We start from the raw sequence: 26,392 nt of genomic DNA, 5'->3' as shown, positions 1-26,392 counted from the left end.
AGCTACGCTCAGTGTTGTTTGCTGACAGAGTGTGAGGGTTGGACCCCCTGCTGCGACGCGTAGGCGCTTGTACAACACATATCAGTTCCTTAATAAATACTTGAGAAAACGACAACATAAAAGACAAGACATGGTATTTCCATCAACTCTTCAGAATAACAGTACACGATCACTCAGTACAGAATCACTGCAATGCTTGCTAGCGTGAGAAGTCAGTGACCGGTTCCAGTTTGTCTTCTCATTATTATTCCACCCAAAGGGCTGTCGCAGTCGACGCTCTCTTCGATTGGCCCTGTGTAAATTCTATTTACAGAGTTAATTAAGTGAGCCGCAGGAAGCTGTATAAATTGCCTCTTTCACTTACAGCTTATATCACACACTGCACACCGAATGTAGATGTTAGTGGCCTTTAATGGATAACATATAGGTCACTGGGAATATAGGTGAAATCAGCATTATTTGGTCATAATAACCGCTCATACATACAAAGAGAGATTACAATAAATGCCTTTTGTGAATAGGAAAGTGAAAACAACAGAATAATAATAACAGAATTAATAATAGACTCTCTAACGCTAGCTTTGACATTGCCAGATATTTCACACACAATTGTAATGTTGTTCTACCTCTCAGCATCGATATATCAGTCATTCAGATACCCAGAGGGCTTTGCTTCAATGGATTAGGCCTATCTGATTACTCTGATTCAGATAGACTTCACCGAAGACGTCTCCAGACAGGCAGACAAAGCAATGGTTAAACAGAGCATGTCGGGACAGTTCTCAGACAAGGGCATGATCAGCTGTCATCATTAGCCAGGCAGACTGATCCATACAGATGAGTGCTGGTTGCCCTCAGATTGGTCGCGCTAAATACTAGTACATTTTGGTTAGCCTGAGCCTCTCATTCATTATTACAGATTATGGGAAGAGGTATTTTCCTTCTGAGCAAATCAGTATTTAAAGACGTGATGCTGATTATTTAAAATGCTCAAACTACAACTATTCATTGCAGTTTTGCTGCAGAGCCAGGATCGACGAGGGCAAATGTGTTCACTTTATATCTGCCAATAGCCTTCCAGAACTCTGAATTTGGGAATATCTTAAGCTTGCTTTGCCAGCTGTGAGAACGGCGTCTTCGTCATGTTAAATAGCGTTTGAAGATAAAAGTCAAAGCCAAATTAATTTGCTACCATCTCCGGCTCTTTCTTCGCCCTGCGTTAGATGTTGCCTTTCAAAGTGCCGTCTATCTATTAGCAGCTAGCATAAAGCAAATCATTTGAATGACAATATCTAGCGCCGTAATAAGGGTGTCTTCTTATTCAAAGAATCTGTTTGACTTTTAACAATAAGTGCAGTAGATGGGTACAAACATTGTTCGTATGTTGATGAAAAGAGCCACGCTAAATTAGCCAACGAAGCTAGCAGAGAAGTCAGCATACTGTCTATCAAGTGTGCTTAGCCTAGCTAGCTAATCAAATCTAAAGTGAATATGTTGAATATGCATAGGAATATTACCTGATACTAAATCAGTGCTGCTTGTTTGTTCGAGTGTATGAAAAGGAGACGATCAAAGACATGAAACAGAATTAACTCAGCATGGAGATTTTTAAACCCCTTTATTTGTATTTGCATTTATTCTACAAGTGGGAGAGAGTGAAAAAGATAAAGAGAGTGTGAGTGAGAAAGTGTGTGTGTGTGTGTGTGTGTGTGTGTGTGTGTGTGTGTGTGTGTGTGTGTGTGTGTGTGTGTGTGTGTGTGTGTGTGTGTGTGTGTGTGTGTGTGTGTGTGTGTGTGTGTGTGTGTGTGTACTAGTCTGTGTGTAAGATGCATAGATAGAGAGAGCGAGAGATAGGAAAGGAAAGGAGACAAAGATTGAGTGAGAGAGAGATAACGAGAGTATGGGGACGTAGACAGAGAGAGAATGAGAGTATAATGATGTAGACAGAGAGAGGAGAGAAAGAGGGAATGAGAATATAAGGACAGAGAGAGGGAGAAAGGGAAAGTATAAGGAAAGGAGACAGAGGAAGAGAGAAGGAGAGAGTATAAGGAAAAGAGAGGAGAGGGAAAGCAAGATAGAGTGTGAGAGAGTAAGGGAAAAATATGGTATAAACTAAGGAGACAGAGACATAGAGAGAGAGAGAGAGAGAGAGAGAGAGAGAGAGAGAGAGAGAGAGAGAGAGAGAGAGAGAGAGAGAGAGAGAGAGAGAGAGACTTTTGACTTTTAAAAATACTTATACTCGGCCATATGTTAACTCAAAAAACATACATCATCTTTCCCCTTTTGTTAAGTCAAACCAAAAGGAACAAAAAACAAAAACATTGTCTTAAAACTGGAAAGAGATTCCATCAGTGGAGTCCACTAAGCATATGAAACCACCGATGCACCACCGCTGGTTGAAACACAACAACTCATCAGTCATTGTATAGTATGCAAAATCAGCTGCCACCCTGGTCCTGACCATCACTTTAAACACCCCCACTATATCCTTCCCATTGCCCTCCTCCTTCTCAGTCTTGTAGGTTTTATAGATGGCTAGCTTTGCCTGACCGAGAAGGAAATTTGCCAGTATACATTTTCCTTTTCTCTCCTCACTGTACCGCACTGAAAATACTAACAAATTCTGATTAAATGGAAACCCAAGTTTCCCCAACAATGTCTGCAGAAGGGAAAACAAAGGTAATAATCTGGAGCATTGAGAAAAAAAAATGAAAAACCGTGTCTGGGGCTGGGCAGAAAGGGCAGGTTGCCATGACGTTGGGGTTGAACCTTGAGACAAAACGATTAGTGGGGATGGGCAAGTGAAGGCCGCGCCACTGCAAGTCCCCCACTCTTTTGGGGATGGGAGGCTTGAACAGCAACCGCCATGTCGGAGAGAGGTTTGGTGGAACCTGTCCATGTTGCCCCCACTTGGTGTCTGGACGACTGACCAGCTGCTTGAAAAACAGGGATTTGCTGAATATGTGATAGATTGACTTTCGGTCAACTGAGGCAAAAATCAGTAAATCAGTAAGACCATTAAAGGTCAGCAGGTGTCCCTGTCCTCTAGATAGGAGATATCCGAAGATCAGGGAAAACCACATGTTCTTGTATTCCAGCTGCCACGCTGCTTGCTGCAGCATTGAGACTGGTCGGGAGCGAAACTCTGAGCCTGTCTAACAGGTCAGCCACCAGGCGCAGAGACCTCAGTCCAGTCTGGGCACTGACCTCCACTGCCAACTTCCACCTTCCGTTCTCATGGTCTAGCAGGTGACCCAACTTGGTCATACCTGCTCCCAGGAAAGCCGAGATCAAGCTATCCCCGACACTCTCTTGGTTGGGCATGAGACAATTAAAAAAAAGGGGCTCTTCTGTACCATAATGTTCATCTGGTTTTCGTGACACAGTTACTATATTCCATGCTTCCAGGACGGATTTGCAAAAAAAAGGGAGATGAAACCCTTATATCCATCGATTGTTCGTCATAAGGAAAAAATGTCTATCCAGGGAAAAAGCCCCAATGCCATGCATCACTGACCGCGCTAAGGTAACCCAAAGCACACTGTCGGGCACATAGAGGAGACATTGGGCCGTCTGTAGTCTCATAGAAGCGACCTTACTTGCTAGGTGAATCAGTCCCTGCCCTCCTTCAGCCATGGGCAGGCACAAAACCCCCGGGGCCAGCCAATGATACCTATCCCAAAATAAGTTTACAAAAGTCTCCTGGAGCCTACAGAGGAGGGAGACAGGGGGGTCAAGTATGATCGCTCTGTACCACAACATCGACGCCGCCAGGTAATTGACTCCCTCCCAGTTCTTATCCATATATGCAACAGTTCCTAGATATACCCCCAAAAACTTAAAACCATCCAAATTCCAGACACAACGTTGTGGCAATACCGTGGTGTCGAGTCCTGCCAGTTTCCAATTAAAAAGGAAGAACATTTCTCCCAGTTAATCTTAGCAGATGCAGCTCCTTGGTAGGTTTGTAAAACCGGAGAGAGCACCTACACATCCTCCTGCGACTGCAGCATCACAGTTACATCATCCGCATAGGCTGAGTGACACGGTAAGGGCCTGTGCAATCCCTGGTGCAGCGATGGTGCCCAGGCGTGCCCTCAGCATTACAAGGAGAGGTTCAATAGAGATAGCATAAAGAAGCCCAGAGAGGCCACACCCCTGCCGTGTTCCTCTGGAAGCAGAGAAAGTGTCTGGTGAGTGAGACGTTTATTTTAGGGATGCTAAAAATGTCTATAGCTTGATGAGGCCTATGAAAACTGGACCAAACCCAAAAGCCTCTAAAGTCCTAAACAGAAAGCCATGATCGACCCGATCAAAAGCCTTCACCTGGTCTAAGGAGAGATGGCCCAGGTCAGCTTATGATAGGGAGAGAGAGAGAGAGAGAGAGAGAGAGAGAGAGAGAGAGAGAGAGAGAGAGAGAGAGAGAGAGAGAGAGAGAGAGACTATACGGAAAATAGACAGAGAGAGAGAGAGAATAAGGTAAGGAGACTGAGACAGAGAGTGAGAGAATAAGATAAGGAGACAGAGAGAGGAGAGAGAGACTGTAAGGTACGGAGACAGAGAGAGGAGAGAGAGACTGTAAGCTAAGGAGACAGAGAGAGAGAGTATAAGGTAAGGAGACAGAGAGTTGTGGGTGTTGGTGGTTTCTCTCCTCCTTGCAGGTGACCTTACGTCTGACGAGCCCTAATGGCTCAAGGTATCGTGTTCCTGCTGCCAGTCACTGTGTCCAGCCCAACTAACTATCCCGGGTTAGAGCTCATTTGCAATTGATGTCCAGGAGAGGAGTGGCGAGGACACACTGCCACGGAACACAAAGACAGCCCACAAAACTATAATAATGACGTTGGAACACCAGACCCCAGAGTAAGACTGATAGCGCTATTCTTTATCAATATCTGGTTATATTGGTCAAAGGTGCAGTAAGTGGTCCTAGGTGTTCTGTTCACTGGCTAAACATAAAGTTACAGGTTTTGAGAAGGTGGATGGGGAAGAACTGTGTGTCTGTGTTTGTTGTAACAAGCTCTGCTGTTAACAGTATGAAGACAAACAACAATGATGTGGCTCGCACATTTTGCATGCCCGACATTTTTTGTTTTCTTTGCTCCTTGTAATCAACATGACTTTAAACAAAACGAGGAACTGTGCCGACGAATTACCAGAGCCTCTTCAGAGGATAAATCCAACCGTAGCCAGTTCTTTCATCTTCAATTAAGGATCAAACCCACCAACATTTCTCGATATCATCTCTCATTTATATAGCATTATTTATTTATTCCCCCCCAAAAATAAATACGTTGTTATTGAAGCAACATTCTCCTATTCTTCTTCTCTAATCATCTATTTTATTCTTCTTTCCTTCTTTCTGTGAACTACATTATGAGTGGTTTTTATCAAGGCTGTGTTGAGGAGTTGGAGATGAAAGCTAGCTAGCTAGCGAGCTCTTAACGAAGTAGCCAACCGACAGCTGGATCCAGAATCATGATTGTACCCATGAAGAAGCCACAAAACGGAAGACGCGGTCTGGCTGTCCTCTGTGCGTAATGAGCGGCAAGCCCTCTGTACCAGGGACAGACATGAACCCCTCATCACAGCGAAAAAAGATTGAAAATTACAGTTAATAAAAGGCCGACCCGGTAACCATGGTGACCTCCTTGCTGCCAAAACTAGAGTGCACTCAACACACACACACACACACACACACCTACACAGACAGACACACACACACACACACACACACACACACACACACACACGCACACACACACATCCACAAATGTAACCACACAAACGTATTAATATGCGACTTCTACGTACACACACAGATACACACACACACACACAAACACACATACAGATACGCACACACACATACACGAATGTAATCACACACGCTTATTAATATGCACATTCTACATACACACACACACACACACACACACACGCACACGCACACACACAAGCACACACACAAGTGAACACACCCTTATACACATCCACATGCTAACCTATTCACAGATAAACAAACACACACATTGCTGCACCTATGGCTTCTGCATGCGAAGGACGTTTTTGCATACAGTAAAACTCACCTATTGTGGATAACCCCACCAAAAGGGCGTATGTCCTTCTGTGAATCTGGGGATCTATTTTGGAAATAATCTAGCTAGATGCCGTGAGAACATGTTAGACAGGAGATTACCTTTATTTATTAATCAGGAATGTGGTTCCAATGATACCTGCACACTACCTCAGACTGAGCAGCTTTGTACTGAACCCAAACAAGGCCTGCCCAAAGACCCCTAATGCATGAACATTCATCATTAGTAGGCATCCTTTAACCAGATGTCTACCTACTCCTCAATGAATGAAATGTACCTGAAATCACTGTAAGACACTTTGGTTAAAAGGGTAAGTGACGAAATGGTAAAACAAGTAGGGTCATTATATCTCCTAACTGTCAGTGAACTGGACAGTCATGACAGTGAAGAGAAAGAGAAGCAGGAGAGAGAGGTGGGAAGACAATCCACCGGGCTGGCAATGCCGTTGTGCTTCGTTTCTCACAGCGCTGTGTTGAGCTTGGATTACCAGGGAGAAATATCGGCCTCGGCACCTTTGAAGTGGTATCAGTTAGCAATGGAAACGGTTGATACGCAACCATGTTTAAACAAAGAGACAGACGGTCAGAGGTTTGGTAATGTAACGCGCTCACCTCAAACAACTTGCTCTGGGTTGAACAGGACGGCTGAGTTTCCTTGGCATGCATAATGAATGGCTAGCTAAAAACACAGGCAGCTTGGATTTTTAAAGATGGTGCAAAAACGTAATCGGAAGAAACCAAAGAGCTTGCCCGTGTGTCTGTACACAAAAAGGTTGTGAATGTGTGAACTTTATCTCTGTACTAATAGACAGACGAAGTCATTTTCCTCTGGCTCAATAAAGTATTCAAACTAACTAACTCACCCTGAATAAGAAAGAAACTCACAGCGCTACAAGCGGCATCAAAGGACAGCTGTGACGGTGTGGTGCATTCTCGGACCAAAGCCGGTCCACTTGAAATCAAGGACTCCCCACATACATCACACAGACAGCAGGACGCACACAGTATCATGTGTCCCAGTCTTACGGGGTCCAGTGAGTGTGTGTAATGGAGGTCAGAGGAAAACACAGTTTGTAAGGACCAATGGGGGGCCTGGCAAATACTCAGCTGACCCCCATTACTCGTCTGTCTGTAGTTTGACATTTCAAAAAGGGGCTCGGGGCTCCGGGGGAGTTAGGGGGGAAGCGCGGTGGGGGAGAGGCTGGGTGGGAGGGAAGGCCACAACGTGAGCAAACGCTTCAAGGTCCCCTTGAACTTCTGAAGCACTGAATATTACGTCACATTTGTCCTCCGTCTCTGCAACGTTGGATGAGCCTGTTTTTGTTTTTGTTGCTTTGAATACCAGATGTGGCGTCCATAAATGAATAAAACACTTGATTTATGTAACATTTACCTTAGGTTCAGAGTCATGCTTAGATTCATACATAAATTTGAGGTTCAGAGATTGTACTCTCTGTAAAAAGCTAAACTCGCCAGAAGTAGCAGAGTTCCTGCAAAAGCAAACATCTTCACGTTGACTTAAGGTGCGAACACACCAAGCGCGTACCTCGCGTACCATGTACGCGCGATACGCAGCTAAAATGTTGCTTGACCATTTTGTGTCAAAAATGGTCCTACGTACGCAGCTACGCGCCTTTGGCTGCGCTGGATTTAGGAGTCCGAGGAAGGAAACCCAAACGCCGCCGTGTTTGGGTGCATGATAGAGCTTGGATCGGGTTAGATTAAATAAATCTCGGATATAAATAACAATAATCGGGTTAAATAACTTCACATGGTGTGTCTGGTGTGTTTCCAGCATTCGTAGTATTGATCGGCAGAGAAATAGTCCGCCAAGACGTTGAGGTTGCTTAGCAACCAGAGACTCTGTCCATGCAAGTGAACGGAGCGTTCACTCTTCGTCATAACTATAAAACCAAACATCCTTCACATTCACCGAGTGAACATTATGAAAGTAAAATGCACATTTCTCGCTAAAAATGTTTCCATAAACGCATTTAATGGCGTAACTATGTTACTATTTCCACCCAGAATAAAGAAAGATGTCGGCCGTATGCTTCTGTGCAAGGGTCACTACTCTCTGCCAGTGACGTCGGGTCAAGCTCCACGCTGATTGGCTATTGCGGCTAAGTATCACGCGTATGAGCGTAAAAAGTTCAATTTTTTGAACTCACTATATGTACGCGCGTATATGTACGCGCTTGTATATACGCGCGTATATATACGCGCCTCATACGCCCCATACGCGAGTAAAATGTTGCTTGGTACGCATGATACGCGTGTACGCACCTCATACGCGCGTAAACCAATGGTTCCCTATGGAAAAATTGACGATTTTATACACGTCTATACGCGAGGTACCCGCTTGGTGTGTTCGCACCTTAAGTCTCTTTTGACCCTTATCACACAACCAATTAGAGATCACAGGTCTCATATCTGGCCCTCTCTCTTTCTCTCCAACTCTCCTTGCGTCACTGGCTTCATCTTAACTTAATCAACTGAAAAACAAAACTGAAATCTCCCCTCTGCTTGTGTCTCTAGAGGATGATCGAAAGCCCACCAGTACCGCTCAGTTCCCAAGCAGCCAAGTTGGGGTGAGGCAGCATGTCACCCTAAGGGATCTATAACTAACGAAGTAATTAGCCTAGACTGTCTAGAGTCAGTGGCTTAGTCAGTTACATAATACTGGATGTGGCTGCAGGTGGCTACGTTTATACCTGGCTTGGCATACAGAGGAAGGCAGTGTTTACGTCTACAGACATGGCCTCAGCCAGACCCACGGCAGTCGCAGCTGGAGAACCCCTTTCATGCCTCCTGTTTCCCACAGGGGTCTGATCCCATTGGCTGTTTCCTACAGGGGTCTGATCCCATTGGCTGTTTCCGGCAGGGGTCTGATCCCATTGGCTGTCTTCCCACTGGGGTCTGATCCCATTGGCTGTTTCCCACTGGGGTCTGATCCCATTGGCTGTTTTTCTGCCCATTAGTAAAGATTGGTTAGGGGATGAGGTCCACATTTTGAAGCTGCATGAGACTGACTGAGATTGCTTGTTGTACATACTGATTGTTGGATGCTTTAATTAAAAGTGTCTTGCAATACTGGGAGTGCAAACATGCGGTACTTAGCATGGGTTGCAGGAGGGAGGACTAAACCCCAAACCCTGGCTGTGTTAATGCCTTGCTCTACCAGTGGAGTGAGACTGTGAATCAATCTTCTTACCCTGGCAGTGTTAATGCCTTTCTCTGCCAGTTGAGGTAGACAGGGAATCAAACGACTAACCCTAGCAGAATTTAAACCATGCTCTAGCTGAGGAGCTAGACCTATGCTAGAGGAGCTAAAGGAGCTAGACCTTTGTATAATTGTAACCCTAGAACCCTAGACATGCTTTACATATGCCATGTAACTCTGTACCTTCCTCTACAACAGAGAGGTTTTGATGGTTGAATCACCAAGTCAGAGAGTGCTGGGATCAAGGTTTGAACCAAAAATAACATGGTCAACTCTGTTGGGGCGTCCTGCAAGTGCTCCAGCTGCCCCTATTCGGATGATGAATGGCCATGGTCATGATGACTAACAGGATGTTAGTCATCACTAACATCCTGTTTCACATGAACACACAGCATCAATAATGTTGTATTCAATTTTTTTAAATACTTCCTTTTTAGGGCTTTTGCATGATAAAGCATCACCTTTAAAAAAGTAATTCAAACTGAAAGTACTTTCTTTAATCTAGTTGAACTCCTGCATTAAAGATTATCTGCTTTCAAGTCAGCCACCAGGGGATTCCGGTCCACCTAATGTTCCTCAAATCCAAATCCTTCTGATCAAAATGAAAGGATATTAACAGTATGTGAGGCGAAAGCGAGGTGAAAGCTAACTTCGGCAAGAAATCCAAATAACAAGCAAAACCACAAAAAACACAAAATAAAGCTTGAATGAAGGTAGCTGGGGGCAGAAAAGCTTTTCCTCATTAAAGAACAGATAAGTGAAGTTCATTAATTACAAAAAGCATGAAAGGCAGCCATACCCCTGGGTTCCTCAGAGAGTAAGCGTAGCAGTATGAACGTAGCATCGTTCAGCAGCCACAGCTTACCTCTAGGACCAGCCACAGCTGGTCTCCACACTTGGCGTCCTTCTTGTAGAACATGCCGTAGAACTTGACCACGTTGGCGTGGTCTGAGAGCGCCTTGAGGATGTTGTACTCCGCCTCGATCTCCTCATCGATGTCCTGCAACACGTAAATATTGATGAGTGAATACCAGCATTAGTCCACTCAGATCAATACATCAATATTATCCTTGTAGGGTGATATACCATTTTACATCATGCAAGTTTACTCAAAGACTTTGAGATTATTTAAGCTTAAAACACAAGGTGCATCGACACATATCCACAAATACGTTTAGGCAATATTATCTCATCATTTTGGTTTGAACTATTTGGGAGCATGGGCCATTGTGTATGTGTTTGGGGTGTAGTAAGGTGATGAGTACTGTCATAAGATCTACACGCCGACGTATATCCATGCACACACGCACAGAATCCCCCCCCCGCACACACGCACACACACACACACACACACACACACACACACACACACACACACACACACACACACACACACACATACACCCACAGACAAACACACACACGCACACACACACACACACACACACACATCCCCAGCTCATGGGGACACAACCCCAGCTTATGAGTCATGTTTCATTAACAGGTAACATCCAAGAACCTACATGTGCCAAACTAGCAGAGCTCGATGCAGAGTCCTGTTACATTGACAGTTGACATAACATACTTCTATGTACCACACCAGCAGAGCTCCATGCATGGGTCATGTTACATTTACAGGTAATATCCAAGAACATACTTTTTGTGTCCCACACGAGCACAGCTCGATGCAGAGTCCTGTTACACTTCCGTGTTTACTACTTAATCATTTAGCAGAGGCTTTCATCCAAAGACACGTCCTGTGCATTCAGCCACATGTCATCGGGGAGCAGGACGGGGTTAGTTTGAGGCATTTGCTCAAGGCTACAGGTTACAAGGCTACATGTAGACAGTGGACACTGGAGATTGAACACAATTCCGTTTGGCTAGGAGTAGGCGGTTAAATAGAAAAGGATTTGACATATATTCACCACCCCTAAACATTTCTTGGCACAAGGAGGGATTTCAGAGGATAAACCGCTCCCACCAAAAGCACACGGTTCTGCTCAAACTCCCCATGATCCATTTAATCGTAATACCCTAAATTAAAGGACTTGGCCCAGTTCCTACCCCAGCTGTTGGTGTTGACATGATTATTACTGTTAACTCCCCCAAGGAGGTTATGTTTTCAACCCCGACGTGTGTCTGTCTTTATGCAGGATATTTCTCAAGGTTGAGCATGGATCTACACCAAATGTGGTGGGTAGGTTGGTTATGGGCCGAGTAAGACATGGTTCATTTTTCTTGCCAATTCGCCAAAAGGGGGAGTGATATGTGACAAAAACATAAAAATCCCATCGATTTGCGTAACAACACCACAAAATTATCCTGAAAGGTTTGCCAAGGGTTGATGATGATTGTTTGGTGACCATTCCCAGCCCCTACCACTTCTTGAGAATCTTTAAAAAGGGGGCCTTGTGGGGTGTCATCGGATTCATTTCAGATCAGCCGATAGGCTGCCTCCAGGCTCCCCTGTCAAGCAGCTTCTTTGGCTGAGCTATGTGCTCTACTGAGCCCATTTTGAAGTTATTATTATGATTATGTATTTGAATAGATATTATGCATGATGATTATCAGTACTAGTATTATAAGTAGGATTGGTAGAATAAGTAGTAGTATTGCTATTAACTATTATTTGTACCAATATCAATATTGATAGTTATGTTGATGCTAAAATTGGCATTATATAGTATTAATAGTAGTATTTATGTTAATGCTGTAACTGGTACTCTTAGTACTGTATGGTAAAGCTATAATAATCAGCTCATACTATAAAACACACAGCGGACCAGACTCTGAAGGTAGTTAGAGAGAGCGCTCACGTGGATGGGATCCAGTATCTTCACGGCTGCTTTGCTGCCATCCTGTTTGTTGAGCACCTTGTAGACCTTGCCGTAGGTCCCCTTCCCAATGGTCTCCACGATGTCCCAGGTGTCCGTGGGATCGGGGAAGTGATCAAACACGATTGATTTTCCTGTTTGTGGAAACATCTTGAGGAGAGATCTCCTGAAAACGAAAAGAAAAGGCCATTGAGGTCACCAAATATTTGACTCACTTTACAGATCGAAAATAGTGAGATAAATCCTAGTTATAATCGATATTATGATTATTAGTTTACGAAAACAACAAAATTAATTATCTGACTCAAATAGCAAAGTGTTTTGACAATCATGTCGCAGGCCTGAGATTGAAGACCACTGTGTTGTTGATGGAGAGAAAATGCCAATTGAAACAGGACTGTGCTTTCCAGCCTTATGTTATAACCTTGGATAACCCTGCTTAGCTTAGGGAATGGTGGTGATTAGGAGCTGATTAAATAGTGGTTTCAACTATGTGAAATATGTGTTTTCCTTTTATGACCACTTAGCCATTGTTGTGTAGGTTGTTTATTGTGAAAGAAAATTTCACCTTTTACCACCAAGAACCATTCAAAACAAAGTTGAAATGGGCTGTGAACTCAAAATTGTTTGGTACATGGTTATAGGTTTTATATGATCTTCAACACAGTGGTAGGTCTATATGTCTCGCTCAAACTACTTCACTGTTACTGAAATAAGCCCATCATTTAGAGAAAAACAGAGTAAAATGCTATGTTTATGCCGTCTCTGCCATTAGTGAATGATCCACTCCGAAATCAGGTAACATTCTTTATAGTAAACTGTGCCTTTCATTAAACTCTTTGACGTCATGACTATGGGACATCAGTGGGGGTGTGTTTGGATTTGTGAATTTCCGTCAGGGCAGAAGTTGTTGACGGCTGCTTCCGAGAGAGGATTCTGATGCTGTGGGTCTTAACCATGGGGACAAAACACGCCCCCCCTCAGCCAAAAACGGAAATAATCTTGATTCTTCAAATTCAAACGCAAAAAAGGGGTTCACTTACACTTTAAAGTCACCTATTTATTATTAAATAGAGAAGATGTACCTATATCACTCCATTTATGACGCATAGAATGCCGTTAATTATAGCTCATAAATATTAGCTGGATATTAGCCACATGCTAGTAATATGCTAGCTACATGTTAGCTGGTGTGTATGGGACATGGAGGACACCATGGGCTAACTCTGTAGACTGAGACTGATAATCACTTTCTATTATATTTGGGTCAGGATCAGATTTAGCCAGTCTACGATGAAATCTTTAATCCTTTGTGGCTTTGATTAGGTTTTGAAATGGTGCCTGTGTTTATGAGCATTTTCAAGAGAGATGAAAATGGATAGGACTTTTAGGGGGAATATGTATTAGGGTAGTGACATTTGATAATTATTGATTGATTTGTTGTGGTCATAGGTGCCATTATCAGCTGTCCATAGCTGTCTGTGGTACTAGTGTCATCTCATTGTGTCCATGCAGTCTGGGAACCTTGTTTATAACAGACATAACTCTGTTTTATTGTCTGTCGGCTAATTTTGTTGGCGTCAATGAAGCAGTCTGAGACAGTCTGACATTGTCACAATGGTGAATACATAAAATGCTGATAATTAAACAATTTAGTCATTAAATCTCTCTGGATTCAATAAAAGGCATTTGCTGCATTTAAAAGTTAAAACATTTGTAGAAGGTCATATTTGACTTCTGCACTCTCATTGACTCCATTGGGCCTCAGGCCAGCTACTGTCTGACTGTTTGCCTTTTTTGACCCCCACCATGTTCTTGGTGGGGGTGGATGTTCAAACACTACTGTTCCTCACAGCTTGAGTATGTGAATCATGTTTGCATTGGGCTTGACCTACAGTGCAATATAAGATAATCACATACTTAAAATAACCTAAGATAAAGGCTGTGTTGGTATAAATATAAAGGACTTTTACCCATGGTTGGCCCATGTGAAAATTGTTCAACTTGTTATTTCGTAGCCTACAGAACCAATAGCGTAAGTAGTATAAGATGAAGACACCATCTAGCACACAGCTTTTCAAACACACCTTGCATAGATCCTAGAGAGCAAGGTTACACCTTTGTAACCTCTAACCTGTTACTCTGTCCAAAGATTCAAACCACAAAATGACCTCAAATAAATTACAGTAAAAGGACTAAAAGAACACCAGTAACTTACATTGTCTGCCTAACCTGTCCTGCATCCTGTTTGTTGAGGTTTTGACGAGCATTAATCCATTTGTGTGTATTCTAGCATACTAGAATGTAAGTAGTGAGAGGCTAGCAAGGCTGCGCATGTGAAAGGCTAAAGTAGGAGGAGCCAATGTGAGCTAATCTCACTAGCTATTCTGCCAGCCAACGAGCTAACGATCTGTAAATGGTAGGAGACACTGCCGCGGGATTAGCAGGAATTAGCCCCTGGTGCAGCGAGAGCCCTTCCACATATAGGTTCCCCATTCATACACAGAGTAAAGCTGGTTTGCAAAGTGTTTGCAAGCCTGTAGCCAGGGCCTTAGCAAAGGCCTTCAGAACATTCCCACATTATGGGGGGGTCCTGTATCTGGTAAGCATCATCAATGTTGATGGATGGGTTGAAGCTGTCGCTCAAATAGCAAATGACACACCACTTCCATAAACACTATCCATGGACATTATCGTTGTTAAATCGTGTGTAGATCTTTTGCCGTTACTTTACCACTACTATTAATTCTGTCTTGACACGTTAGGGCATCTTTAGAGCTGTTGTCAGTGGGAGCATGTTAATAACTCATATCAGAGCTCAGACAAGCCCAGAACTGTGATTCTGCACAGCCACGACTCGATCTTATCCCTAATTGCATGTTCCGAGCCATTAGTGTACTATACAAGGAGGTAAGTCGTGTAGGTAATTGCACTTGTTGGCCCAATGTACGACGGTGGCTACCTAACCAGCAGACTTGTTCAATAATACACCAGCGGGACTATGGGTGACAACAACCGGTGACACGGGAGAGTCCAGGGTGAAACCTAAGGCCCCACACTGGACCACACATACTGACACACACGTGGTCACACACATAAACAGACAGACCTCACGTCCACACACACAGACTTGCAGATACAGAGACACACAAGCCCACACTCTCTCTGGAAGGAGAGAGAGAGAGAGAGAGAGAGAGAGAGAGAGAGAGAGAGAGAGAGAGAGAGAGAGAGAGAGAGAGAGAGAGAGAGAGAGAGAGAGAGAGAGAGAGAGAGAGAGAGAGAGAGAGTCTAATTGGGATGAGCCCTAGTCCAGTGGCAAGCTGCCACTACTGGTTAGCTTTCAGGGATACACAGATACTACATTCTGTCTGTATGCCTATATCATGCTATTAATGCTCTGCATGTAATCAAGAGCATTACAAGTGTGTGTGTGTGTGTGTGTGTGTGTGTGTGTGTGTGTGTGTGTGTGTGTGTGTGTGTCCGTGTGCGTGTGCGTGTGCGTGTGTGTGTGTGTGTGTGTGTGTGTGTGTGTGTGTGTGTGTGTGTGTGTGTGTGTGTGTGTGGCTGTATATATGGTTAACAATGTATATGGTTATATATATGTATGGTTTGAGTGTCCATCCAGTGCTGTATGAGTCTGAGGAGAGTTTGAAAAGGACAGTGGTTTTGTCCACTTAAACTGAAACATAAGATGCGGACAGGATGTCTTAATCCCACAAGCCCTCACTTGGCTTTACCTTTCAGTTTAAACATATCCCAGCTCATATGACAACCTATCGCAGCTCAGTCTGAGTAAGTATGTTTTTTCTATATTTTCACAAAGTACTGATAACAGTACCAAAGATCACTTCACATACACCAGTGTGAGACTGGTCGTTCTGGTCTAAAGTTACCAACAGTATTTATTTACATAATTGAAACCGATTTTTCTTGTGACATCGTGAAATTATGAAATTATGTCATAGTCTGTGCATACATCCCTAATATCCCACTCGGATAATTCAAGTTGTATAAAGTGTTTTTACAAAGGAGTAAACCCTTTGATCTTTACTGCAATGATTATCCACTAATATATGACTCATCATACCACAATCAATACCTACTTGTGACTGAACTAAAATAACTTTATAATATACAGAACCGGTAACTTTAACTAAATAAGAAAATCTTTAACACAAGGGACAACTACTATAGCTTAGCCTCAAAAACACATCCTGACTTTCATAGACAACATTTAGCAAAGAATCTATAGCAGGCAAAGAGAATACAAAGTAATAACCTGTACTATTTACTGACCTGCGGTTGGTGGTGGAGTGTTGCATAAATAAAACCAATAAATACAGCGATATTGCGAGCAAAACATAGATTCCCCTGCACACACACACACAAACACTATGACTCAAACACACACACGACACACACACACAAACACACACACAACGCTCATCTCAAGCCACTCCCAGAGTATGCAAATACTACCGACGCAGAGGCTTTCCTTCAGTTCAACAGACAAACAAATGCAGCGAGTTGGCAACTCAAGACACACTCACACACATGCACACACACATTCGCACAAACCCCCTTCACAAAGCAGTGCCTCAGGCCTCCCTGTGTCTCTAAATGGTTTACTCTCCCACTGATGCCTCTAAGAGGAAGACAACATGCTGAACAATCACCTCTGGATGTTGGCAACTGTAAATCGAAAGCACCTGGGAGTCCCTGAATGACTTCTCCGGCCGGCCATCTATTATTGATCAGCCTCAGGAACATAATATTGGCCGGCTATGTGCAGAGTTATTAGGGGCAGATAATTAGTTTAATGTGTCAAGGTAAAACAGCAAGCCTGGTCCCGTAAGTAAACTGGCATTGCGATGACAAGATAGGATAGGGGGGAGTAGGATTCAGAGGCTGGTCTTACAGGCTGCCTGGACGGTTCATGGGGAGGCTGAGGGGGGCAGGAGAGGTGAGGCTCCAGTGGGTGTCCTGAAACCTGAGGCAGGGATCTCTTACGGATCTGGAGAGTCGGCCAGGGAAAAGACCTTGCCAGGCCAGGACATGGAAACCGGAAAAGGGATGGATGAACAGGGCAGAGGTGTTGCATCCAAGTGGGAAAAGTCTATTTGAAATTCCAATATGAAATTCTGAAATGTGTCCCATGGATATGAATAGCATGTGTCATACAATGAATATGCAATAGTATGTAATAAGTAGGATTGTTTAATTATGAAATTTATGAAATAAGGAATTGCCAATATGGTAATACTTGATGATAAGGTGCCATTATAAATAGCAAACTAGTCATTACCTAACCCTTTGTTAATATTTGTTAATTGTAACTAAAATATCTATTTGGCGCAAGGTAATTGTTTTTTTTCACTGACCACAGAGTGTCGCTGGTTAGGGTTAGGGTTGTGTGTTAGGGTTAGGGGCGTCTGTTAGGGTTAGGGTCGTGTGTTAGGGTTGGGTTGGGGGTATGCAAACAACTAATATTTAATTAATGATGAAAAACTATTAACTTGTGCTAAATAGATATTTTAGTAAACAATTTAGTAACACCTTATTATAAAGTGTTACCGCCAATATCCATCCTATATGCTTCATATGCTTTTAGTATTTTTTATTTGTGTTTCTTGCGTGTCTGTATGCATTCAGATGTTCTACAAATTGAAGCAACTGCCATTGCATACTGTATGTATACCCTTAACCAATTTTGTCTTCTCCAAAAATGTATCCTTGATTTGGAATTCTGATATCAAATCTGCCTGTAGATAAGATAGGGATAGGTAAGACTGGTTAAGATATGGTAAGATAAGGTACCGTAAAATAAGACTAGCGAAGATGAAGAGGAGTTAAATCGTCAGTTGCATATTGTCATTGCTTCTTAAGGGGACCCGATACCTCTGGGGAACTCTAGACGTCTCCTGATCTGCTCCAGTACCTAAAGTAACCTATTAGTGGTGTCCAGTTCACCTCCTCAAAAACACATTAACTCTCTGTTTTTTTCCCCGGCGGAGCTCTCAAAAACATTGTCTTCAGCAACAGTAACACAAGACTTTAGGGGGAAATGTGTGTGTAGTCCTAGGTTGAAGCTCATTGGTCGGTACAAAGTACTTCCGGGGTTGAAATATTGATTCTTAGTTGTAATTAACTAGCTAGCTAGCTTGCTGCGGTAGAGTAGCTTCCTCTATATGCTGCTGTGGGTTAGCATCTTTAGTATTAGAACAACTGTGTTCCTCCTAAAAGGCGAAAATTAGTAATAATACAATGCTAAAAACTATCTCCGGGCTGTAGAAAATTTAGAAAATTCACAAAAATGAGCTGCAGATTAACCAAACCAGAATATGTGCACTTTGTGGAATTTGGAAGTACTAGTTAGGAACATGAAGTCAGGAACGTGAAGATTTAGGAAGTACTAGTTATCGCTGTCATCTTTATTACTAATATCACATTGTTTCCTGATAACGTGGTTTCAAGTAAGATTACTTGCCCTTACAAGTGTACAAATCAATGTACACATAATGTCCAATCCCTGAGTAGCTCAACTACAACCTGCAAACCCTTCATCAAACAGGTACGCTAACAGCTAATGCTCGTCAATCCCCAGCAATTACAGGCGAGCAGCAGGGGCCGATGGATGATCACAGGAGAAGTCATCAATCAGCTAGCGGAGGAGTGGGTGGGGGGGTTAGGGAGGTGGTGTTTTTATTTGCCAATGACGAATCAATGAAGCGTTGATGTCTTTGTCCAGGATAAAGGACCTTTGTGGCTTCTCCCCAACGTCCCCACAAGCCTCACCGACCACCAACACACCCCCGCCTCATCCACACTTCAGCCAAATACCCACTGCATCCCAATTTTCTGAAGGTAGGCCCGCCTTGAAAAGCCCCTCCCCCCGAGCGAGTCCCTTTCAGGGTTGGCCGACGAGTCGACCTCATTTCACGCTCCACTGCCTCACAAATGGCACGTTGGAAACCGAGCCCCGCCGGCCTCCAACGCCACTATCCTGGTATCCACGGTGATCCACGCTAGGTGACGGTCTGGCGGTCATAATGGCCACACGACGGGAGCGGGATGAGGGTACATTGCCGGAGACCGACCTCCGAGGATCCTGGTGTCTGACAGCTCTTAGCATCCGCCATAAACAACAGGTGGTGGCGGGCCGTCGCTAGGTGCTACAGCGCTAATGCCGCCCCTCATAAATGGACAGCATTTTATGGTTATATTAGGCGCTCTTAAAAAGAGGTGTGATGCGCACATCCAAAGGTAATCCACAGGTGCTAGACAATAGTATTGAATATAAGAAAAAATGATCCCTTTTTTCTTATATTAGACGCTCTTCCTGACCACTACAGCCACTTTCATTCACCTGTGCATGCCTACACCGATGTTGTTGTAGTGGAACATGTTAGGTGAGGACTCCTTAACAACAGGTATGGCTTTCACTCAGGACACTTCGGTTAGGGTTAGTTGAGGTAACCAGCTAATCCATCTAGTTGATGGATGAGCTACCCTACCCTTTTACAAATTGTATAAAAACGGAGATCAAGGCAAGTTCCGGTGGCTAATCGGGTAGGGCGCGTATCAATAAGGCTCAGGGCACGACAAATGTTTTGTTGCTAGTTTGCAACTGGCGTGGAGCGTTCTTTTCCCTCCACAGGCACGCGTTGCTAAATTAGGGAATGATCTTTCGCCCCAAGAGGCGGTTCCGCGAAAGGAGGCGGCTTGTTCTGGCGCAAACGTTCCCTTGCTATTTTGCAGTTTAAGAAAACAATTCCGCCACAAACCAGGAAATACCTGGTTTAAAGTCAGTGGCGCGTTGTTCAGATGCTATTTTAAGGGTGCATGCATAATGTTGCTTGTGCACCTTGCGCATACACTTCGCTTCTCTCATCTACCTAGCCACACATTCTTGGTAAATTATTTGGGAAAGAACAGCTGATATAGCTAATAAATTGTACTTTTAAATCAATGCATCTGCAAACACCGTACAGCAAACACATATTTTCTTAACACAGACATCGTGTACGAGCCCATAACTTTTAGGATTGATGAGTAGTTTTACCGCGAGTGAGTGTTGGAAAGAATGAACGAATGCGGGCGCGCGTGTGTGTATGTGTAAAATAATTAATGAATGCGGACGTGCTTGTGTGCATCAATCTGTTTAAACACACGCAAACTAAACAAGTAAAGCATTATACAGTCCATGGCAATGTATATTAACGGGGGGACGCATGCAAATTAGGAACACAAGTCGATAACGATAATGCATACAATACTGATAAGAAACAATGTTTGTTAATGTATTGCGTAGCCTATATCATTAAATAGAACCACAGTTACCGCATATCATATGTGTTAAGTTTTCTTTGCTGAAATTTATTTGAGGACTAAGTATTTCTGAAGTTGTGGATGAAAACGCTATTCCATATCTGAATTAGGCCATATTATTTGGCCATAAACTGAGCCATTTGATGTTTAAATTTCATGTGGTCATGCATCTGTCTCATTGGAGACTGCAAATGTGCTGTCAAAATATCAACTCGTCAGATTCAAATGCGCTCATGGCTCTTAAAGGGGATGGGAGATGGCACTCTCAATTGTTTATTGCACGTTACGCCCAAACCACACCTACGGTTAATTAGGCTACTTCAGGGTAACCCTTTTTAGATTTTCGCCGGGCGCAAGAGTGATTTATCCGCCGGTAAAATAGCAACATCACCATAGAACCGCCCACAAAGCTATTTGGCTCTTTTCACTTGCGTTTCAGACCGTTAAAATAGGGCCCTCAGTCTTGATCGCAGCAACCCGGGTTTCAATTTCTGCCAGTGGTCCTTTGCTGGATGTCCTCCCCTTCATCCCTCATACTTTCCTGTCTATCTCACTCTATAATAAAGCATAAAAATGCTAAAATAAATAATATGATTTTTTTAAATAATAATGAGGTTGACTAACTGAATACATTTCTTGCATTAGCTTAATAGACCCCTGCGATTTTAGAGCTAATATAAGTACCTATTTTGACCACCTATTCATAATGCCACCAGCTCCAGCTCTAGTTTCTACTTCTACGCTCAGAGTAGTCAAGACAACACCATATAGTTGAATGGTTATGAGTGAAATGAGACCCTATAGGCGAGACTTTTTTACCATTCTGCCAATACCAATACAGACAGAAGATTTACCTGGATTCAGCAGATGCTTCATGAACCAACTCCAGAGCGCATGTCCGTTAACCTTGTACCTCTGAATAAACTATTTTGTTGAACCTTTACACCTCTTCATACCTAGCCACGAAACCACGATTCCAGAGGCTTAAGTATTACACTCATCCCAACCTCCTACAATCTAATACAGAAACAAATAAGTCAAGAGCTGCCTTGGTTCATGTGGCGCATACAGTAGCTATTTTAGGCAACAAAATGTGAGATATTTCACGCAAGCTCCGAGTTAATAGGATTTATTTCATAACGGGTAACCTAGATGGTTCTGTACTAAATCCCTAGAGTCTCACACACTGCTGAAAAAATATGACATTTTGGTGAGTCACCGTGTTCTGACAGCAAAGGATTAGAGATCTGAAATATCTCATCTCCCAATAATCTTCCACTGGGGTAAAAAAGTTGAATAAAATGTAAAATGCGAACAAAGTAAACACAAAATATCTTAGCAACTAGTCTCATGTGTTAACAGTCTCTCAGCCACACACACACACACACACACACACACACACACAAACACACACACACACACACACATACACACACACACACACACACACACACACACACACACACACACACACACACACACACAGATAACAAATTAAGTACAAGACATTCTATACAATTAATATTTAAAAAGAGAAAATAAAATGATGTAAAACAATTCTTACCAGTTAGAGATGTGTCTACTTTTCAGAATGCGTCTCATCCTCATGTGTCAGCAACAGAAAATGTTTCATAACATAGCTCTGGAAAGGCTCTAAACGCAATTATGTTGTTGCTGTTAGAGGCATCGGCACTAGAAATAAATAAATAAAAAATACCTGTTCTTTGTTGAACGCTGCCCACTCAAACATACACTCATTCCTGTAAGTGCTTGCTACATGCACGTTAATGGATTAGTCAGCAACTGTTACGAATCTGCTACGAGCATCTTACATAAACTCCCATCCACACCTGAGTCATCTGATAGTTAGTAAAATCAAAGCCATGAAGGTAATCGCTGGTATCTGCTGGAGCTAAAGTCAGGTGTCTTGCAACAGTGGCTGGAGACTTAACATTGTTGAACCTTGACCGGATTTTGTGTTGTTTAGCCGAGCATCATTTTTTTTTATAAATAAGCCTCCTTTTTTTCTTATTGTTCAATGCCATACCGAATGAGAAGTTTTAGTAGTTGTATTATTATATACAGTTAACAAAAACAGTATTTTAGTGTAAAAGTTAGTTCTGAACACCAGCCTATAAACCATGGGCTTTGCAGCCAATCAAAAGTCTTGTCTCCTTGTTTACAACCAGATAAAAGCACTTTACTTACAGGCCGGAACCAAAACCCAACTCGTTTTTAGAAGTAAATAAATATCGACATGACCGTTGACGAGACACACTTTTATGTAAATCCTTTTGACCGGCATTTGGCTGCCACTGTGGTTAGAATTGCTTGATTGAAAAAGCTTGATTGATTAATGACTACATTGATTGACTCCGTCGGTTTTTGTGTTTCTTTGTATTTGTGTGTGTGTGTGTGCGTGTGCATTTGTGTATGTTTGTGTGTATGTCAATGTGCGTGTGTGTGTGTGAGTGTGTGTGTGTGTGTGTGTGTGTGTGTGTGTGTGTGTGTGTGTGTGTGTGTGTGTGTGTGTGTGTGTGTGTGTGTGTGTGTGTGTACACATGTCTGAATCAATAGGCAATCAAACACACTTCTTCCTAGCAGTCGATGACAGGGTGGATGTTGTCTTTGAGTTCATCAAAGAGTAGAAGCTGTTTTTGAGTCAGTCAACAATCAACATCACTTTGTAATGTGCCTAGAGAAATGTGTATGCTGAATATATGATTGTGTCTGTACATCCCTTAAGAGTAAACCCAAACACATACATAACATCAGCCAGCTCGGGCTATAGTATGTCTCCATTGAACTCCTTTTCCCATAATACTAATTCAAAGACAATTAATGAACCACGCTCCCTGGCCAGCACAGTTCCACAGCCCCTAATTGGCCAATCAGCCAGCAATCAGGGACGTCTTTAAGTAGATTTAAACAGACATGCTGTGATTGTCTGCAGCCAGACTGAGGGCGAGGAGGAGGTGGAGGAGGAGGAGGAGGAGGAGGAGGAGGGGGAGGAGGAGGAGGAGGAGGGGATGGGCTAGGGGGAGGCACCATGGCAAATGTACGTCCTATAGCTGTGAAGGTTGAGTGAATGAGGCTAATGATGGGGCCATTGTTGTGGACACTGCATGAGTGGCTTGAATGCCTGACAAGATGGCTTCCGCCGCAGCCGCCACCATGAGCTGACTGGCGGATGCCATTGTCTGGAGCCACTGGTGCATGGCGTCCACAGCTGTGTCCGTCCTTACAGGCTATCAAGAGCCGCTAAAAACGGAAAAAATTGACTTTTGGCTATCATTGACAATGCGTGTGCCCGGGCTGTTTAATGTAAGGATTTGATCTTGTGTAAACAGACAATAAAGTTTATTTTATCTAATCTAATCTAATCTAATCTAATCTAATCTAATCTAATCTAAGATAATCATATATTTTATTGTGTGAAGGTAAAAACTAACACAAACTAAAACCACTTTGACTAGGTCTACTACTGGTATTCTTGAACTAAAGATAGGCTTATAATATGACCTCTAATTTTGTGTTATTTGAGGGAGAGGGCCAACCAAATGCCACAACTAATGGCCTGCAATTTTTTACTTGTACTTGTTCAGTTGAAGAGAGAGAAAAACAAATAGGCTTACTTTTCATATTCACTATTTATCTCTAATTTGTTATTTCTGAGGACAGTGCAGTGAGCCATGCCTGCTAGGACGCTTACATAACATGCTAATTCAGCTAGCGACAGACACAGCGAATCATGACTACCGTCAAATTTAATTAAATGTTCCAAAAATACATCAGGATTACGGAAACATTATCATAATAGTAGCTTTTTTTAAGGCCAAGTTAATGAACCGTGCTCCGTGGCTTATTTGATGTCTTTCGAGCACACGATACGACTACGTCTTTGATTCCCGGGTAAATAATAATAATGGCCGCCCGCAAGGATCAACTTGCTTCTGTTTGACATTTGAACACAGCTTTCTCTGTCTTTTTCATCTGTGGACCTAAAAGCCATGAGCAGTTTCTATTGGCTGAGATGGAATTGGGTTTCTACAAAGGTCAAACGACAACTGGCTTTCAACAAGAAAAGCTCACTTCCAGTCGAAACAATTGTCAGGATTGTGTGAAATGCAAATTAGTACAGTATTATGAGTTAGAGTTTCGTTTTGTGAACTGTAATTAGTTATTTTATGGAGGGTCGACGAGTTAAGAAGCAGATGCAGTTGCTGTGTCCTTATCTCCTAGAAACAGTATTTGCATAGTGGATTCAATAACACCCTAGAAGCCAATGACTCAACGGACCAAGCAGTGCTTTTCTACACAGTGGACTTCCCCTTATATTTATTTATGCACTTGTGCTGTATGCATGGCTTATTTCGTACTGGACTGTTAATTTGTTCACACTATACAATAAAGGTACATGAATGAACCATTAATTAACCATAGTTTATGCAGTAATGTAAGCATTAACTAACATAATGTTAACTAAATTATTACTTGATACAATATTTAATAGGGTTAGGGTTAACCCTAGCTCCACTAACCCTTATCTAACCAAAACCCCAACCTCTATGCCAATGCATAATAATGCCCATACTGTATTATCGAATGTTAATTAATGGTTAATAATGTACCTTTACTGTAAAGTTGTATAATTTATTTTATAGCTGAAGATTTGTGCGTCTTATTTTGATGTGTCATTTTTGGCCTTATCTTATGACAATAGAGAAGACAGATTCAGTTCAAAGTTATGTCTCAGTGAAACCCTCCCAGAAGGCATCTCTTCTGAATCAGAGACCGAATCCATTTTGCGTTTGTGAGGCTGCACAGTGTGAAAGGCAGCAGAGAGACCCATTGATTGGAAAACCCAGGACTGTGTAATTAGCAGCTGTTATCATTAATGAAGGGCAAAGACGTAGAGGAGGGAGAGGCACAGAGAGGAGCCCCACTTCGGTGGATTCTACAGAGCAACCCCTCTGTTTAAAACAAAAGACCCCAGGCTGCCAAGTCACTCTGACGTCTTATGACGAAGAGGCACTATTTGCTAGATCAGTGGTTCCCAAACTTTATGGGAATTTCACAACACAACCTCAGCCTGACATTCAAGGCATACCGACCTAAAGTCGTATGGAATGTTCATGCACATTATTACAGGGAGATGATTTGCTAAACAATTTCACAATATTTCAAACAAAAATCTATAACATACAGAGGCTGGCTTCTAGGAAATCTGAAAATTTGTATTATCTGTAGAGAATATGAATTGAATCACAGCGGGAACTTGCATCATGTGGGATAGCGCTTATAACTCAATAATAAGTCAATAATAAATCACAAATCCTAAAATAATTTATAATTAAATTGTAAACATTATTTCTTTCTCACTAGGTCACTGGCTGTCGCTGCAAACCAGGAATATATATTATCCCACATAATAATATGAAGGTTCTGTACTAGAAGGGACGCAAGCTGCCTCGCTAGATTGCAGCCTACTGGGAACAAGGGATCACTGGGAACTGCTCCCCAGCTCACCCCCGCCCGCGACCGGACAAATCGCACGGCGGTGGCTCTTATCACCAGCAGACATAGACAGCTTGGTCTCTGGCACAGCCCCTCATCTATCTGTGTTCCCAGATAATACGACAGCTCTGATTGGTGTTTAATGGCCGGTAGCATTTGGACCCCCACCCCCTGAATACTTGAATGTTTTATCCTCCCTGTGTGTCATCTTAGCCGCTGGACATGGACGGGGGCTGGGAGGTGAACACAGTTATCTACCGGAGGCCTCGGGCTGATTCATGCAGAACACACACGCGGGCTCCTACACTGCGTCCACAGGGCCATGTGACCTCTTCCTTCTGTTACGATCAGCCCGTGTGGACGAGGGATCGCGGACAGTGCCGTAAACAA

General features: G+C 42.9%; 1 protein-coding gene across 2 annotated transcripts in view; it reads right to left on the bottom strand.

The window, feature by feature from the left end:
- The window catches only part of myo3a (myosin IIIA), a 55,751-nt gene extending 41,257 nt beyond the window's left edge, over positions 1-14,494 (bottom strand). For both annotated transcript variants that reach the window (XM_030349368.1, XM_030349369.1), the window contains exons 1-3: positions 14,376-14,494; positions 12,140-12,323; positions 10,186-10,320 (exon numbers count right to left, since the gene is read on the bottom strand). In XM_030349368.1, the coding sequence (XP_030205228.1) occupies positions 10,186-10,320; positions 12,140-12,323; positions 14,376-14,377 (321 nt within the window). In that variant the 5' untranslated portion in view covers positions 14,378-14,494. The remainder of the gene's footprint in view (positions 1-10,185; positions 10,321-12,139; positions 12,324-14,375) is intronic.
- Positions 14,495-26,392: the final 11,898 nt, after the last annotated feature.

This window comes from Gadus morhua, chromosome 23 (genome assembly GCF_902167405.1).
Source record: "Gadus morhua chromosome 23, gadMor3.0, whole genome shotgun sequence".
NCBI classification, from domain to species: domain Eukaryota; kingdom Metazoa; phylum Chordata; class Actinopteri; order Gadiformes; family Gadidae; genus Gadus; species Gadus morhua.
The sequence above is the reverse complement of the archived record's forward strand: the minus strand, read 5'-3'. Positions and strand labels throughout refer to the sequence as shown.